This window comes from Podarcis bocagei, assembly GCF_964188305.1.
Source record: "Podarcis bocagei genome assembly, chromosome: 17".
NCBI classification, from domain to species: domain Eukaryota; kingdom Metazoa; phylum Chordata; class Lepidosauria; order Squamata; family Lacertidae; genus Podarcis; species Podarcis bocagei.
The window spans coordinates 2659330-2673326 of record NC_138143.1 but is presented as its reverse complement, the minus strand read 5'-3'; the positions used below and the strand labels follow the sequence as shown (position 1 = coordinate 2673326).

Sequence of the window (13997 nt, the reverse complement as noted above, 5' to 3'; positions counted from 1 at the left end):
CAGCTGTTCAATTAAGCGAGAACACATTTCCTGGTATTCAACTAAGTTTCATTCAGCATAGACCCACTGAAATTAAAGAAGATAACTCATTTAGGTCTGTCAATTTCCATATGTCTACTCTGAGTAAAACCTAATTAACACCATGCATTCTGTCCTTATCCTTGGGAGCAGGGCGAGATGTATTTAAGGGTGCTAGTGAAGCAGAAGACCACCTGAGAGTTGCTTCCCATAATTTTTTGCAACATCAGTAAGAACCCTGGGCTGCATCTCTCAGATTTTGTGGTGCTGTCTCTTGGAACAAGGAAACAGCTTGCGCCAGCCTAGTTTGCAGATGTATTTACTGGGTCATTTATAATAGCCATCGTTTAACTTATACCAGCCTTGGGCTTGTGCACATAACCAAATGGCAATGTGAAGGCTGAAATGGAATCAAATGGAGAAAAGAGCCATGAAGTAGTCTGCAAAAGCCGTTGACTAAAAGCAGTAAATACAGTAAACACATTAGGTAATTTAGTCGTCTTCCCTCACCTGTTTCCGTCCTCACCCCACTCCAGATAAGCGCATATAGAAACCATACCAGGCCGGGTCCTTTCTGCAGTCCTGTCCTCTGCCTGGAACATGTGTGTTTAGGTGCCCTGGGAAAGCTCCCCCACCCCACCCGGACCCGGATATCTTCTTCTGAGGCTCTCCTTTGTGTGACTCTTCCTCAAGAGGTCCAGAGGGTGGCAACATGAGAACGGGGCCTTCTCTGTAGTGGTTCCCCGTCTGTGGAATGCTCTCCCCAGGGAAGTTCGCCTGGCTCCTTCATTACACACCTTTAGGCGCTAGGCAAAAATGTTCCTTTTTAACCAGGCCTCTGGTTGATCAGTTTGACATCCTATACCTTTTTAAAATGTGGCTCTTTTCGGGGGGGGGGGGGTTATTGGGTTGTTGTTTTTATTCTGATTATATATGTTGTGATCTTTTCTGTGAATTGCCCTGAGACCTTCAGGTATAGGGCGCTATATAAACTATGATGGTGATGATGATGAAATAGGTGTTCTGCCCTGTATAACTGAGCTGGGGGAAGTGGGCTCCAGGTGAAAATGGTTCCAGGTGTGCATAAAGGCTCCTTCTCATCCCACCGGCAGGAAACCAGAGAAGGGAATCCAGTATTTGATTGAGAGAGGCTTCCTGTCAGATACACCGGTTGGCGTGGCGCGCTTTATCCTGGAGCGGAAAGGGCTGAGCCGGCAGATGATTGGTGAATTTCTTGGCAACCGGCAAAAGCAGTTCAACCGGGACGTACTGGAGTAAGGAGTTCTGCTTGTTTCCTTCCCCCTCCCCCTCCCCACGGTTTTAACTTTTATAGCTCATCCTGTTCCCCAAGGCTCACAGTACTTACTGTTGTTACATTTTTAAAAGAGAGAGAAGTAGTAGAAACACCGTAAGCTACCTTACACAAAGTCATAAGCCATCTCTCTAGCAATGGTGCTCCAGGGTTTGGGACAGGAATCCCTAGATCAGTGTTTCCCAACCTTTTTTGGGCAAAGGCACACTTGTTTCATGAAAAAAATCTCGAGGCACACCACCATTAGAAAATGTTTAAAAAATTAACTCTGTGCCTATATTGACTATATATAAAGTAACTCTCTTTAATAGGAATCAATGAAGGCATATTCTACATATGTAGCTGAAATAGTCGAAAAAATTCTGAGTTGTAAGAATGGGCTTGTATCATGCCAGATGGGGAAAGGTCACTTTTTACTTATGTAAAAAAAAATAAAAAAATAGTAACAGCATAGAAGGTAATGGTTAGGCTAGCATCTCTCTTCCAAATATGCTAGGTTTTTATTTGCAGGGACTGTTCTACATGGGAAAGCATTCAGCACTGTCATTCTCCCATCTGCCATCTGGATTGGTACTATTCTGGGTCAACTTACTCTGCTGCATGTGTAGATGAAAATGGCACCAAGTGTGGGGGAGGGGGCAGAACAGGTTTCAGATACAGGATATTAAGCATACACGTACTTCAGATTGAACTGGTTGCTTGCTTTGCAAGTTTTCATTTCCCAAATGACTGCCTTGGCAAGCGCAATACCTACCAGGCTCAACGCCGGTCTCGCGCTGCCGCTTCCCGCGCTCTCAAGGACCCGGGAGGAGGAAGGCGTGAAGGGAATCCCGAAGGCGCGAAAACCTCGCGCATGCGCAGGCCTTCCGCCTGCGACAGCCCAGTAGGCCGGCCGAAGCGAGCGGCGATGGGATGTGGGAGGGAGCTCGCTCGCCGCCCCGCGTGTGCCTATGTGGGGCACGTTACAGCCCCGTGACGTCAGCGCCACGCAGGCAGCCAGGCAGGCAGACGGCCAGAGCCCCGCGCTGGGCGGCCTCTCCTCGCCGCCGCCGCCCCGCCTCTCGCAGCCCGACTCGCCCGCCTCCCTCCCACGGCACACCAGGCAACGTCTCGCGGCACACTAGTGTGCCGCGGAACACCGGTTGGGAAACACTGCCCTAGATGCTGGGGATTGACACATGTCTTCTCTTGCCTTACAGTTGTGTGGTAGACGAGATGGACTTCTCCAACATGGACTTGGATGATGCTTTGCGAAAGTTCCAGTCTCACATTCGGGTGCAAGGCGAGGCACAGAAAGTGGAGCGCCTTGTTGAGGCCTTCAGGTAAGTTGGAGGTGCTGCTGTCTATCCAAGGTTTCCTTCTTGACCTAGTCTAGAGCAGTACAACTCCCTATCATCCTTTGGCTCTCACCATGTTGGCTACTGGGAGTCCAACACCCCACCTGGTGAGCACCAGGTTGAGGAAGCCTGGTCTAGGGATCGAGCCATGGGCAATGAGGAGCATGTGGTTCTGTCCCAGAATATCTTTGGTTAATCACTGCAGTAAGAGTGAGGTTGTACTGTGATGCTACAACATATAGTGCCTGAATTATCCTGGACCAAGGGGCATGTAAATAATTTTTTTACTGTTAGCAGCGATTCCTATATATATTTAGATGGAACACTGAATTTGTTTTTGTTGAAATAAACTATGAGCGAGAGGAAAAACACTAGAGTTTGAAGGATAGCTAAATAAACCATTCAACACTTAAATGGGCAGGTTTATGTGCTGACTCTGGTGTATAAATTTTGACTTATGTGGAGCTGGAGTAAGTTTCTAGCTTAATTAGATCCCTTTCTACAGCGTTTAAAAGCTGTTGTTTTGATTGGTCATATATGCGCATACATCTCCGTTTGCATGTATCCCACCCACTCCATCCATCTGCTGCAAGAAAGAGCGGACAGGGAATATGTGTGTGGCTGTACATGCGTCTATGAGCCTGGCAAAGCAGTACGTGGTGGGCAGGCACAAGCAGGAGGTGCCCTCTTTCACCCCATTGTCTGTTAAGACTGCAGAGCCCTGGCCAAAGTGGGTAGGCTGTAAATCTGACTGAGTAGTATTTAAGGACTGGACCCTGGATCCTAATACCACCTTTTCAAACTGTGAACTCTGTCCTGCAAATCCATATTTTCTGTCTAACTTAAAAGTTGCATGCAATTGATGGTAACTTAACCAATCTGTCACTTGATCTTTTACCTCTTCTTACTGTTTCAATTTATATTCCTCCCTGGTAACAGTTAGCAAGTCTCTATATGTACTCCAATTTGTCTCTGTGTTAATTTTTTCCCGTGCCAGAGCTTCCATTGGTGACAACCACATTGGTGTTTTTCTTTCTAATAGGTTTTTGTATTTTCCCCGTACCCTATAAAGATTTTTTTCTGATTATATGATTTGAGAAGCTCTTATATATTCTAGCCTTCCTGTACCACAGGCACTCATGCTATCCCAATTTTAGGTCATGCCCTTCCAGACCCAGCAAATAACTGTCCTTTAGTAAAATCCATTATTTCAACCAACATAAACATGAAGTGTCAAAATACAATTGTAAGTCAGGGAGGGCGAAACCACCTCTCTCTTTGCTATCAATCATAATCTTATGTTTTATCCTGGGTTTTCTCTCCTGCCAAATAAACTTAGATAGATCTTCTTGCCATTCCTTAAAGTTTCATGTATCATTGACTATAGGGACTGCCTGAAATAGAAATAGCATCTTTGCAAATCACGGACCTGTCCCTAGTAATCACAACACAAACTGAAACGTGGATAAGCCCTAAGTAATTGAATTTGGTACCCATTGAAAAATGGGACAAATTAGTTGTGACTTAAGTCCCATTTATTTCATTGGAAACCAAGTGCAACTAACTCAGTCTGGATCCAACCTATGTCTCTAAATAGATTAATCAGTGAATTACCTGCTCATAGTTACATACATTAGCTTGTTACAAAACATTTGTAATATGAGTTTTTGAATTGTGATATTGAAGAGAATGTGAGAGAACTTGTGTTTTAATAAAGAAAAGCTACTGTTAATTGTTAGAAGAAAAGGCCATATTTTTCTTTCTTTGTTCCATATTATAGTAATGCACCAGCACCAAAACAACCTCAAAAAACAAAGAATGTCTTTTAATTTTCAGCTTCATCGATTTTAAAATTGGGCTCCACCAGTAAATCAGCTTAATCCTTTGGTAATGAATCTGTTGATTAATCCAGCTTAGAGTGTGCAACCCTGCTATTTATATGACTAGAAGGCTGCCTGTAAATGAATGTAGTAGCTGTGAGTTGTATTCTTCCATAATGGGATGTGGAATTTTCATACATATTTATAATTTGAAAATAGAATAAGAGAGCCAATGAACCCCTTTAATTTTAGAACTTCCTGCCTCAGTATGAATTATACATTTTTTTTGGGGGGGGGATACTATTTTTAATTTAGAACCCAGAATGGTTAGATAATGGCTTTTACTTTCAGTCCTCTAAAACCCCCCTTGTAGGTTCCTGGGACCCCCATATCCCTCACAGAGCTCAGTTTCCAGAGTTCACTGGGAAGAGGGATTGACGGTTAAACCCCGAGGAAACCACTCACCTTCAGCAGCAAAATCTCTTGAGCTGCTTCTGACTCTTCTCTTCCTCTGGCCTTTTGTGCTGATGGTTGCTTTCTTTTCGCCTTGACTTCCACCGCATTTCGTTTCAGCCAGCGCTACTGTGTGTGCAATGCCCCCTTGGTGCGCCAGTTCCGGAATCCAGACACTATCTTCATCTTGGCTTTTGCCATCATCCTCCTTAATACCGACATGTACAGCCCCAGTGTCAAGGCGGAGAGGAAGATGAAGCTGGATGACTTCATCAAAAATTTGCGAGGTAAGCAAGAACAGCGTTGTCTCTTACGCTTGGCTCCTCATGATCACGTGGTTGGAATCCCAACGGAGTCCCCTACTTCCCTGGGAGTTCAGGGAAAGCACAAAATGTGTCAAGCATAAAATGCAGCTTCCCAAAAGCCGTGTGTGTCTGTGTGTGTGTGTGTGTGCGCGCGCGCATATGTGTGTTTTAAACCCAACAGGTTTCTTGCCATTGTGGCGAAAAAGGCAGCTTGCAGGTGCACGAACAATGCCTGCTAAAATCTCAGAAGCCAGAGAGAGATCTGTAGCATACATTCCAAGTGTCCCGATTTTCCAGGGACAGGAAAATCCCAGAAGTCATCCCAGTTTCATTTCACCACTGGCAGGAAGTGAACTCTTTGGAGACTATACCTGGCACAGGATAAATACCCTTTATCTCCAGTTCAGCTTCCTGCAAGCCACTGGCAGGCTGTTTTGCAAAAGAGAAGAGGCGGGAACGCCAACTTGGAAGGGAATTTTCCTTTGTTTGTTTGCTCCTTACCCTCTTTCTGCTCCCTTCCACTACTCCTACCGGGTTCTCATTTTCTCCCAGCTCCATAGAGCTCTGCTTTCCCTCCTCCCAGCATCCATATTCTGGGCCCTTTGTTCTTTGTTTTTCGGCCTACAGCAGGGGTCAGCAAACTTATCACGCCTTGGGCCGGTGTCTCCAGCGTCAATCGCGCAGAGGGCAGGGGAGCGTGTGCCCATACATGTGCGCACACGCTATTTGCATTGCACTTCCAGGTCGGAAAAGCACTGGAAATAGCTTGTGTGCATGTGCACGGGCTTCCTCCAACCCGGACGTGCACCGGAAATAACGCTTGCGCATGTGCACAAGCTATTTCTGGTGCTCCTCTGACCCGAAAGTGGGCAGCTGCACAGCGCAGTGTAGGTAAGAGCGGGTGGTGGGGTTCGCGCGGGCCGGATAAACGACTCTCTCGGGCCTTATCCTGCCCACGGGCCTTAGTTTGGGGACCCCTAGCCTACAGCCTGGAAGGCTTCTGGATGTTCTGGGGGAAAGGCTTGAACAGGCGGAAAGGCATTTCTCAAGAGGAATCTTGTTTTTGGAGATGGATCTTTCTGCAGACTCATCAGAGGAGTCACTGGGCGCCTGTGCTAAGGGGCTCTGGGTTTCTCCTGACTCCCGCAGCAGCAGCGAGTCCCTCAGCTGCGCAGGTGTTGGGGCCCTGAAAGGCCAGTTCCAGCAAAAGGGGGGAAGGGGACCCCTTGCAGGAAGGCCCTTGTTTGCTCTTGAAGGGCTGGTCTCTCTAGGACAGACTCCGGACCTCCCTGCAGCCCCACAGCCTCCCTCCTCCTGCCACAGGCCCTCAGGGCCCCTTCAGGAGGGGCAGCAGCAGGAGGAGGGCCTCGGGAGAGCAGGCATGGCTCCAGCAGGGCTGCGAACCATCTGGCCAGATGCACAGGAGAAGAGAAGGAGGGCTGACCCCTCTCCTTCCCTCTCAGCCTCCATCCATCCCCTCATGCTACTGTCAGGAGGGGAACTCTGCAATCCGCTGCACCTGCTCTTCCTGACTCTTCTCTCCCTAGACTGACAGTGATGGGCTACAAAAATAATGATGGTGGTGATGACCAAACAGTGATTGGTTACTTCAGCAGAACAGCCACCACCCTCCTATTGAAATGAGAAGAAAGCACAACCTAAGTTAAAGTGTATCTTGCTAGTGTGCCTTTTAAGGCATAGAGAATGAGGGTGAACTTAACCTCCCTCGCAGACAACCTTTCAGATCAAAGGAAAACTCTTACATGCACTTACAGATTGTACAGGAGGGCCAGGAATGGATGGAGGGAAGGAAGCAAGCTTTATTCTTTATTGTTTGTGCAGTCTTACTTTTTTGCAGCACCACAGATATAATAATCCTCAGGATTTAGCTCACTCAACTTCTGACCCTGTAAGTCCACATGTTGTGTCTTGGCATAGATGTTTTCTATAATTCCATTTCTACCCTTCATTTTCAGTAGAGTAGGCCACGCTTGGGACAGGTGGGCAACCTCACAAGCCCTGTGGTTTTCTAAGCCAATACTGACCTAATTATGTTGGTTATCTGGGTATTCAATTCATTTCCTCATGAGTGGAAACTCTTTACTAATGTTAGTCTCAGGTAAACACAGTTCCCCCACTTGATTCCACTCATCAGCTTTATAATTCTAACAAGAAGTCTTCATTAGTATATCAGAAAGGACCCAGGATCTGGAAGATCGTTAATTAAGGCTGAAGACAAATAATTGTTTTTTCAGAGTCCTGAAAGCAATTGGAAAGGATTGCTACTTGTGATGCAAATGTCCAGGAATTAGGTATATGATCTGTACTGGGAGGGCTTGCACTTCCCACAAAGGAAGACGTTCGTAGTCTGGGAGTCCTCCTCAGGTGGAATTCAGCAGCATGCTAAGGAGATCATTCCATCAGCACAAGGATGTTTGCTTGCCAGGCAAAATGTCTCCCCTCTACTCCCCCTGCACACTGTTCTGGGGGTTCTCCCAACCCTCCTGAGCAGATCTGAGGAGGGAGGAGAGGGGCAAAGTGCCATTGCACTAGCGGGAGTCCTTGTGCTGGCTTCTGCTAGCGCAACAACTTAACTGAATCCAGCCCTTGTCACTGAAGTCTCAAGTGGTTTCTATGGCTAAAAGTGATTGTGCCCAGTAACTCAAAGCAGGGTTTTTAGTGTGGCTGTTGCTGTTCTGTGGAAGAGCATTCCTGTTGAGAGACAACAAATGCCCAGTTAGCTGCACTTTCTGAAAACAACTGAAGACACTTTTGTTCTAACGTGCTTTCCTTAGCTGGATAAATGGGTCTTTACCATGGATGTCAGCTTTCTATGGTTTTGTTTTCATTTTAAATGTATTTGCTGTTTTTGTGTTTTTAATTGTTCTTAATTTCATTTATTGTACATTACCATGATATGGTTTAGAAAACGATTAATAAATCATTAATAGTAACAGACCCCATCATGGAACTGAAACCGCCTTGCTCCTGCTGGTCGATGATCTCCTGTGGCCTAGGGACAGAGCTGAAAGCTGTTTCCTGGTTCTTAGCAACTTTTGATACCAGTGACCATGGTATCCTTCTGGACCATCTAGGGGATTTGGGAGCTGGGGGCACAATTATGCAGTAGTTCCATTCCATCCTCTGGGGCCATGTCCAGAAAGTGGTGTTGGGGGATGACTGTTCAGACCCCTGGGCTGTCGCTTGCAAGGTGCTTCAGGGCTCCATCCTCACCCTAATGCTTTTCAACATCTATATGAAGCCTCTGGGAGAGATCATATGTGTTTCACAAGCATTCCATATTGCTTTTACTAAAAAGAGATCCAAGGTTTGCTGTTGGCTTATTAAACCTGGCATGTTAGGGTGAAATAAACCACAATCCTTTATTCAGTCATAATGCTAACCTTCCTGGTTTGTTTACGCCCCTTGTGCAAATGAAAGACCAAAGCAGTAGTGATCAGGCTGTGTGCACCAGCAGATGTAAGCCTGGCTAGTAGTAGCATTAGATAAGTCATTCATTCCTCCAACCTCTGTCTTCAGTAATGAAATAATATTACTAGCTTACTTTGTTGCAAAGACTCATGGGAATAACCTATGAGCTGCTTTTGCTTTTGAGAGTGACTAAATCTGGCCTAGTCTTTCCCTGCAACCTATGGACTTGCTCTTTTGGTGTTGCTTCACCAGGGGTAGATAACGGCGAGGACATTCCCCGTGACCTGCTGGTAGGGATTTACCAGAGAATTCAGAGTCGGGAGCTGCGCACCAATGATGACCACGTATCTCAGGTCCAAGCAGTGGAGCGAATGATTGTAGGCAAAAAGCCGGTGAGTGGGAAGAGGCTGTCTGAGGAGATGGATTTGAGTTTACTGAAGGTTTCTGCCCCTCTTTTTGGCTCCACTCCTAACATTTTCTGTCTGTCTGTCCCACCCAGGTTCTCTCTTTGCCCCACAGGCGCCTGGTTTGCTGCTGCCAGCTATATGAGGTCCCTGACCCCAACCGGCCCCAGAGGCTTGGGCTGCACCAGAGGGAGGTCTTCCTGTTCAACGATTTGTTAGTGGTAAGGTCAGGGCAGGGAGCTAAGACCAGGTTTTGGTGGTGGAGGGAGGGTTAGATGATGGAGTTGCTTGTTTTGAGCAGATTTGGCTGCCTCACCATGCACCTGCTTTGACATGCCTGGGTGAAGTTGGACCTTGTGGACATTGTCACAAAAATCTTCAAGATTTCTTGGAAGAAGCTATGACTGCTGAGCTGTGCTTTATACTTGCCTGTCTGTCTGCTGCCTCCTGGTTCTCTCCCGCAGTGCTTTTGTGATGCCACATGGCCATTGCCATGAGGTAATAGGCTGTCTCAATGCAGGAGACTGACTAATTTAAAAAAAAATGTTTTTGTCAGTAGCACTACATAGTAAAGAAAAGGACTCTGTGGATAAATTTAATTAATGAATCTGTTTTAAACATCCATGCCGCATTCCATCCAAGCTTCTTCTGAGCTCCTACTCTGCTCTGAAAACATCCATAGGAAAATACCTTACGGGTTGAACAGACAATAAGAGCAAATAAGTTCTTAACTTGTAGGTTAGACTGTTGCAACTCAGGAAAGAAGCAGGTTTCAGCCAATTGGGTGACTGTAATTCTGAGCACTGTCCTTGGGTTAGTGAACAGTTAGCTCACTGCTCTCTCTACTCCTCATCGATCCTTTGCTTTCCCACTGCATCTCCTCACACCATTTAGGTGACAAAGATATTCCAGAAGAAGAAGATCCTTGTGACCTACAGTTTCCGCCAGAGCTTCCCTCTTGTTGAGATGCAGTTACAGCTCTTCCAGAATTCATGTGAGTTTCTCTTAACCATAGGTCATGATACAGGAGCCTAGAAGCCTGGTTGTTGCACAAACCCAAGGCTCAACCAGCACAACATACTATCTGCTCTCCCAGATCAGCATCTTTTCTCCATTCTCTCTGTGATTAGTCCCCTGAGCTCTTCTCAGTGATCCACACGGATGTTGTGCCTTCAGCCCCATACCTATTGTGGACCTCATGCCTCATGCCTTTGTCTGTAGCTGGAGACGTTTTGGTTCCCCATCTTGGAGCAAACCCTTTGTCTGGGCTCAGCTCTATGTTGCCAGTTACCCGCATTGAAGGGGAGGGTGAGTAGTGGGGCCCACAGTCACCCAGCATCTCACTCTCTGCCACCCAGATTACCAGTTCGGGATTAAACTGCTCTCAGCTGTTCCTGGTGGGGAGAGGAAAGTCCTGATCATCTTCAATGCCCCCAGCCTGCAGGATCGGTTGCGCTTCACCAGTGACTTGCGGGAATCCATTGCTGAAGTGCAAGAGATGGAGAAGTACCGTGTGGAATGTGAGTGATGGGTGGGGATTGTTGAAGGACAGGAGGGGGGACATGGATAGGAAGGGAGGCAGCGGGTGGGATAATGGATGAGGGTTGCTGATGGCATCATTGGGGCAGCATCCAGCAGCCCAGGTTTGCCAGAGTGGACTGGAAGACATTCAGGGAATAGGGTGACTTCTCCCACTGGGCTAGATAGGCAGGGCCTTTTGAGTCTTTTGCCTCCTCTTCCAGTTCTGCCCTACTTCTGGTCAAGTTAGCAGGTTCTTTTTTTCTCTGTGAGGAAAACAATTCCTTTGTTGTTTCTCTTTTGCCTTAATTCTTGCTTCTTCTGTGTTGTTTATTGTCTGTAGGAGTTGGCTGAGACCAGGTTTTGTTTTGTTTTATTTTTGGTGTCATGGCCGCTGAGCCACGTTTCATTGATATTCTGCCACTCCCACTGCAGCCCCTTATGGGTGAGGGGCAGGATCCTGAGGGTTCTCTTTTGAAAGTCCCCAGACACAGGGAATATTTCATATTGCCTTCTCCAGGTGTCATGAGTGGGGTCCTCAGCAGTGCTCAGTCCACACACCTCTCTGAGGTTTTCCCCAGGAAAAGGGAATTTCCTAAATTTATGTCATGGATCTATAAGACGCACCAGACCACAAGACGCACCTAGTTTTTGGAGGAGGAAAACAAGAAAAAAATATTCTGAATCTCAGAGGCCAGAACAGCAAGAGGGATCGCTGTGCGGTGAAAGGAGTGCTCTGATGGTGTTTCCTGCTTGGCAGGGGGGTTGGACTCGATGGCCCTTGTGGTCTATTCCAATTCTATGATTCTGTGTTCTGGCTTCTGTGATAGCTACGCAGCCGGCATTCGCTCCATAAGACGCACACACATTTCCCCTTACTTTTTAGGAGGGGAAAAAGTGAGTCTTATAGAGCAAAAAATACGGTATATTTCTAAGGAAATTAAAGGCTCTATACACAGGTCTAGGGGTCATAAGAGAACCAGATCCCAATCTAGAAGGCATTCTACACATAAGTACAAATGCAAGCACCTACCTAAGAGACAGAGGGACGCGGGTGGCGCTGTGGGTTAAACCCACAGAAGAAACGATCAGAAGGTTGGCGGTACGAATCCCCGCAATGGGGTGAGCTCCCGTTCCTCGGTCCCTGCTCCTGCCAACCTAGCAGTTCGAAAGCACGTCCAAGTGCAAATAGATAAATAGGTACCACTCCGGCGGGAAGGTAAACGGCATTTCCGTGTGCTTCTCTGGTTCGCCAGAAGCGGCTTACTCATGCTGGCCACATGACCCAGAAGCTGTATGCCGGTCCCTTGGCCAATAAAGCGAGATGAGCGCCGCAACCCCAGAGTCGAACACGACTGGACCTAATGGTCAGGGGTCCTTACCTAAGAGACATGAAGGGGGCAGATCTCACAGGTCTCAAAGCCCATGTTTTCTGCCATGGGGTTTTTCCTCTCATGGGTACACTCCTGCATTGACAAAGAGATTAAAGACTCCCTTCCTCATAGCAAACACAGGAGGGAGATCTAAAAGTCATAAAATGAGGAGATCCCACAGATTTCCATCAAATAGCCTATCTCCTCTTTTAAGCTCCTCCAGGAGTTTTTCTCAAGGCTGCTTCTGCCAAAAGTGTCAAAGAAGGAGTTGGAATCTGCACCTGAATCCCCCCCCCCCACTCACAGCCCTTTCTTGGCAAAAGCCAGCCAGATTTTTCAGCTTACTGAGGAACAGCCTGTTGAACCCTCAGCCTGCTCCCTGGCTACGGGTGTTAAATATTTTTTCCTTCTGCCAAAACAGCTACAGTGCTTTTTCTATAAGCCTTCAGTTGTGTTTTGCAAGACTGAGTGGGATTTTCGCAGTAAGTTGTTCTAGCTTTCCTTTTCATTATTCCCCTCATCACTAATTCCCTCGGGGGGTTTTTTAATGAGATTCAAAAGCCCCCCCCAATTGGGTAACTTGTTTGTTTTGTAAAATTTATGTATGACTTGAGTGTAAGAACAAAAAAGCTCAAAGCAGTTTACAAAATGAAGGGGAGGCCCCTGTTCTGTGTGGAGGCATTTACAAGCACAATTGGTCCTTCTAAATAGCTAGTCTGAAATGATGATATTTATTTAATTACCTCATGAGGATATTTAGGAGTTCCCTAGAGGAATTACCCTGCTGGATGAAATGACAAGATGAGCTTGTCATTTTTCGAGTTTCAAGAGGCTTCTTCCTAAACTATTAAATATATATAGTTGCCTTTCTTTTCACAGTTTTCAACTCATTGTCTTAAGCAACCCCTGAAATACACTCCATGTAGTTTTCTGTACAGTATGTGTGACTTGGCTATGGCTTATGCATGAGGGTAGATACAACCTCAATATGCTAGCCTGTTTTTTCTGCCTACATGTTGACAGTTCAGTTAAATAAAGTGTACATTATTAATGCAAAATAAATTTTCCTCATTCCTTTCTTTGACAGCTAGTTCCTTTGGAGAGTTTTGAAGATTTTTTAAATAGAATGAAGGACAAGAAGATGCTTTCCTCCTTCTGTTGCCTAATTAAGAGGAACAGCAACCCCCAAGCTTTCTAGTAGTCCATGACATCCTTTCAAATGGTAGTTCAAGTATGGGGATGGCTGGCACTGCATTGGCCCCCATGGCATGGTAGGATCCTGCCACTGTGCAGAGGTTGAGAAGCTTATCTAGCTAGAGAAGCTGGTACTAAAACATTCAGGAGTATTGTTAGCTGAATGTACTGGTGTATATTAGGCAAGTTCTTTCTCCTCTTATCAGGATTCAGTCCTTTTGGGCAGAGGCGATTTTTATAGCTCCATTTTAGCTCAGGTCTCCAAGGTTTCCAGATCTGCTGAATCTGTTGGTACATGGATCTTCTCAGTCAGGGTCCAGTGTTCCATCCTCACCCAGACCTCTTCCACCTGACTGCTTGGAGGCTGAAAGGATCTGGGTGACCTCACTGGATTTTACTGGCTTCCAGAAGGGCGTCAACCAAATGTATTTACTGCACTACCTGGAAGTCTTACCTGTCTTGGTGTTCCTGGTCTGGGGTGGGTCCTCTCTCGCATGACATTCATGATTTTCTTCCATTTCTTCAGGAAGGGATAAATAAGGCACTTAGCACCATCACCATCAAAAGACAAGTGGCCTCCCTTAGCAGTGTTTTTTTCTTGTCTGGATAGGGATCTGTTGTCTTCCCATCTGATGTTTAAATGTTTCCTCAGGGGGGTTATTTGTCCTGCACCCTGGTCATATATTGATTCCTTTCTTGATATTTAAATTGGGTTCTTACAGCTTTCATGAGTGTGCCTTTTGACCCCTTAGTTCCTAATCCAATTTTTTTTAACATTGAAAATTGTTTTCCTAGTAGCCATTACTTTGGCTCATTGGGTTTCAGAGTTGG

The 13997-nt window shown here is 46.3% G+C and overlaps 1 protein-coding gene across 11 annotated transcripts in view; it reads left to right on the top strand.

Annotated features, from left to right (window-relative positions):
- Window positions 1-13997, top strand: part of IQSEC2 (IQ motif and Sec7 domain ArfGEF 2) — a 168143-nt gene that overhangs the window by 145605 nt on the left and 8541 nt on the right. For all 11 annotated transcript variants that reach the window (XM_081177322.1, XM_081177325.1, XM_081177331.1 and 8 more), the window contains 7 exons: window positions 1131-1292; window positions 2530-2652; window positions 5061-5227; window positions 8930-9069; window positions 9177-9302; window positions 9976-10075; window positions 10440-10601. In XM_081177322.1, coding sequence (XP_081033448.1) covers window positions 1131-1292; window positions 2530-2652; window positions 5061-5227; window positions 8930-9069; window positions 9177-9302; window positions 9976-10075; window positions 10440-10601 — 980 coding nt within the window. The remainder of the gene's footprint in view (window positions 1-1130; window positions 1293-2529; window positions 2653-5060; window positions 5228-8929; window positions 9070-9176; window positions 9303-9975; window positions 10076-10439; window positions 10602-13997) is intronic.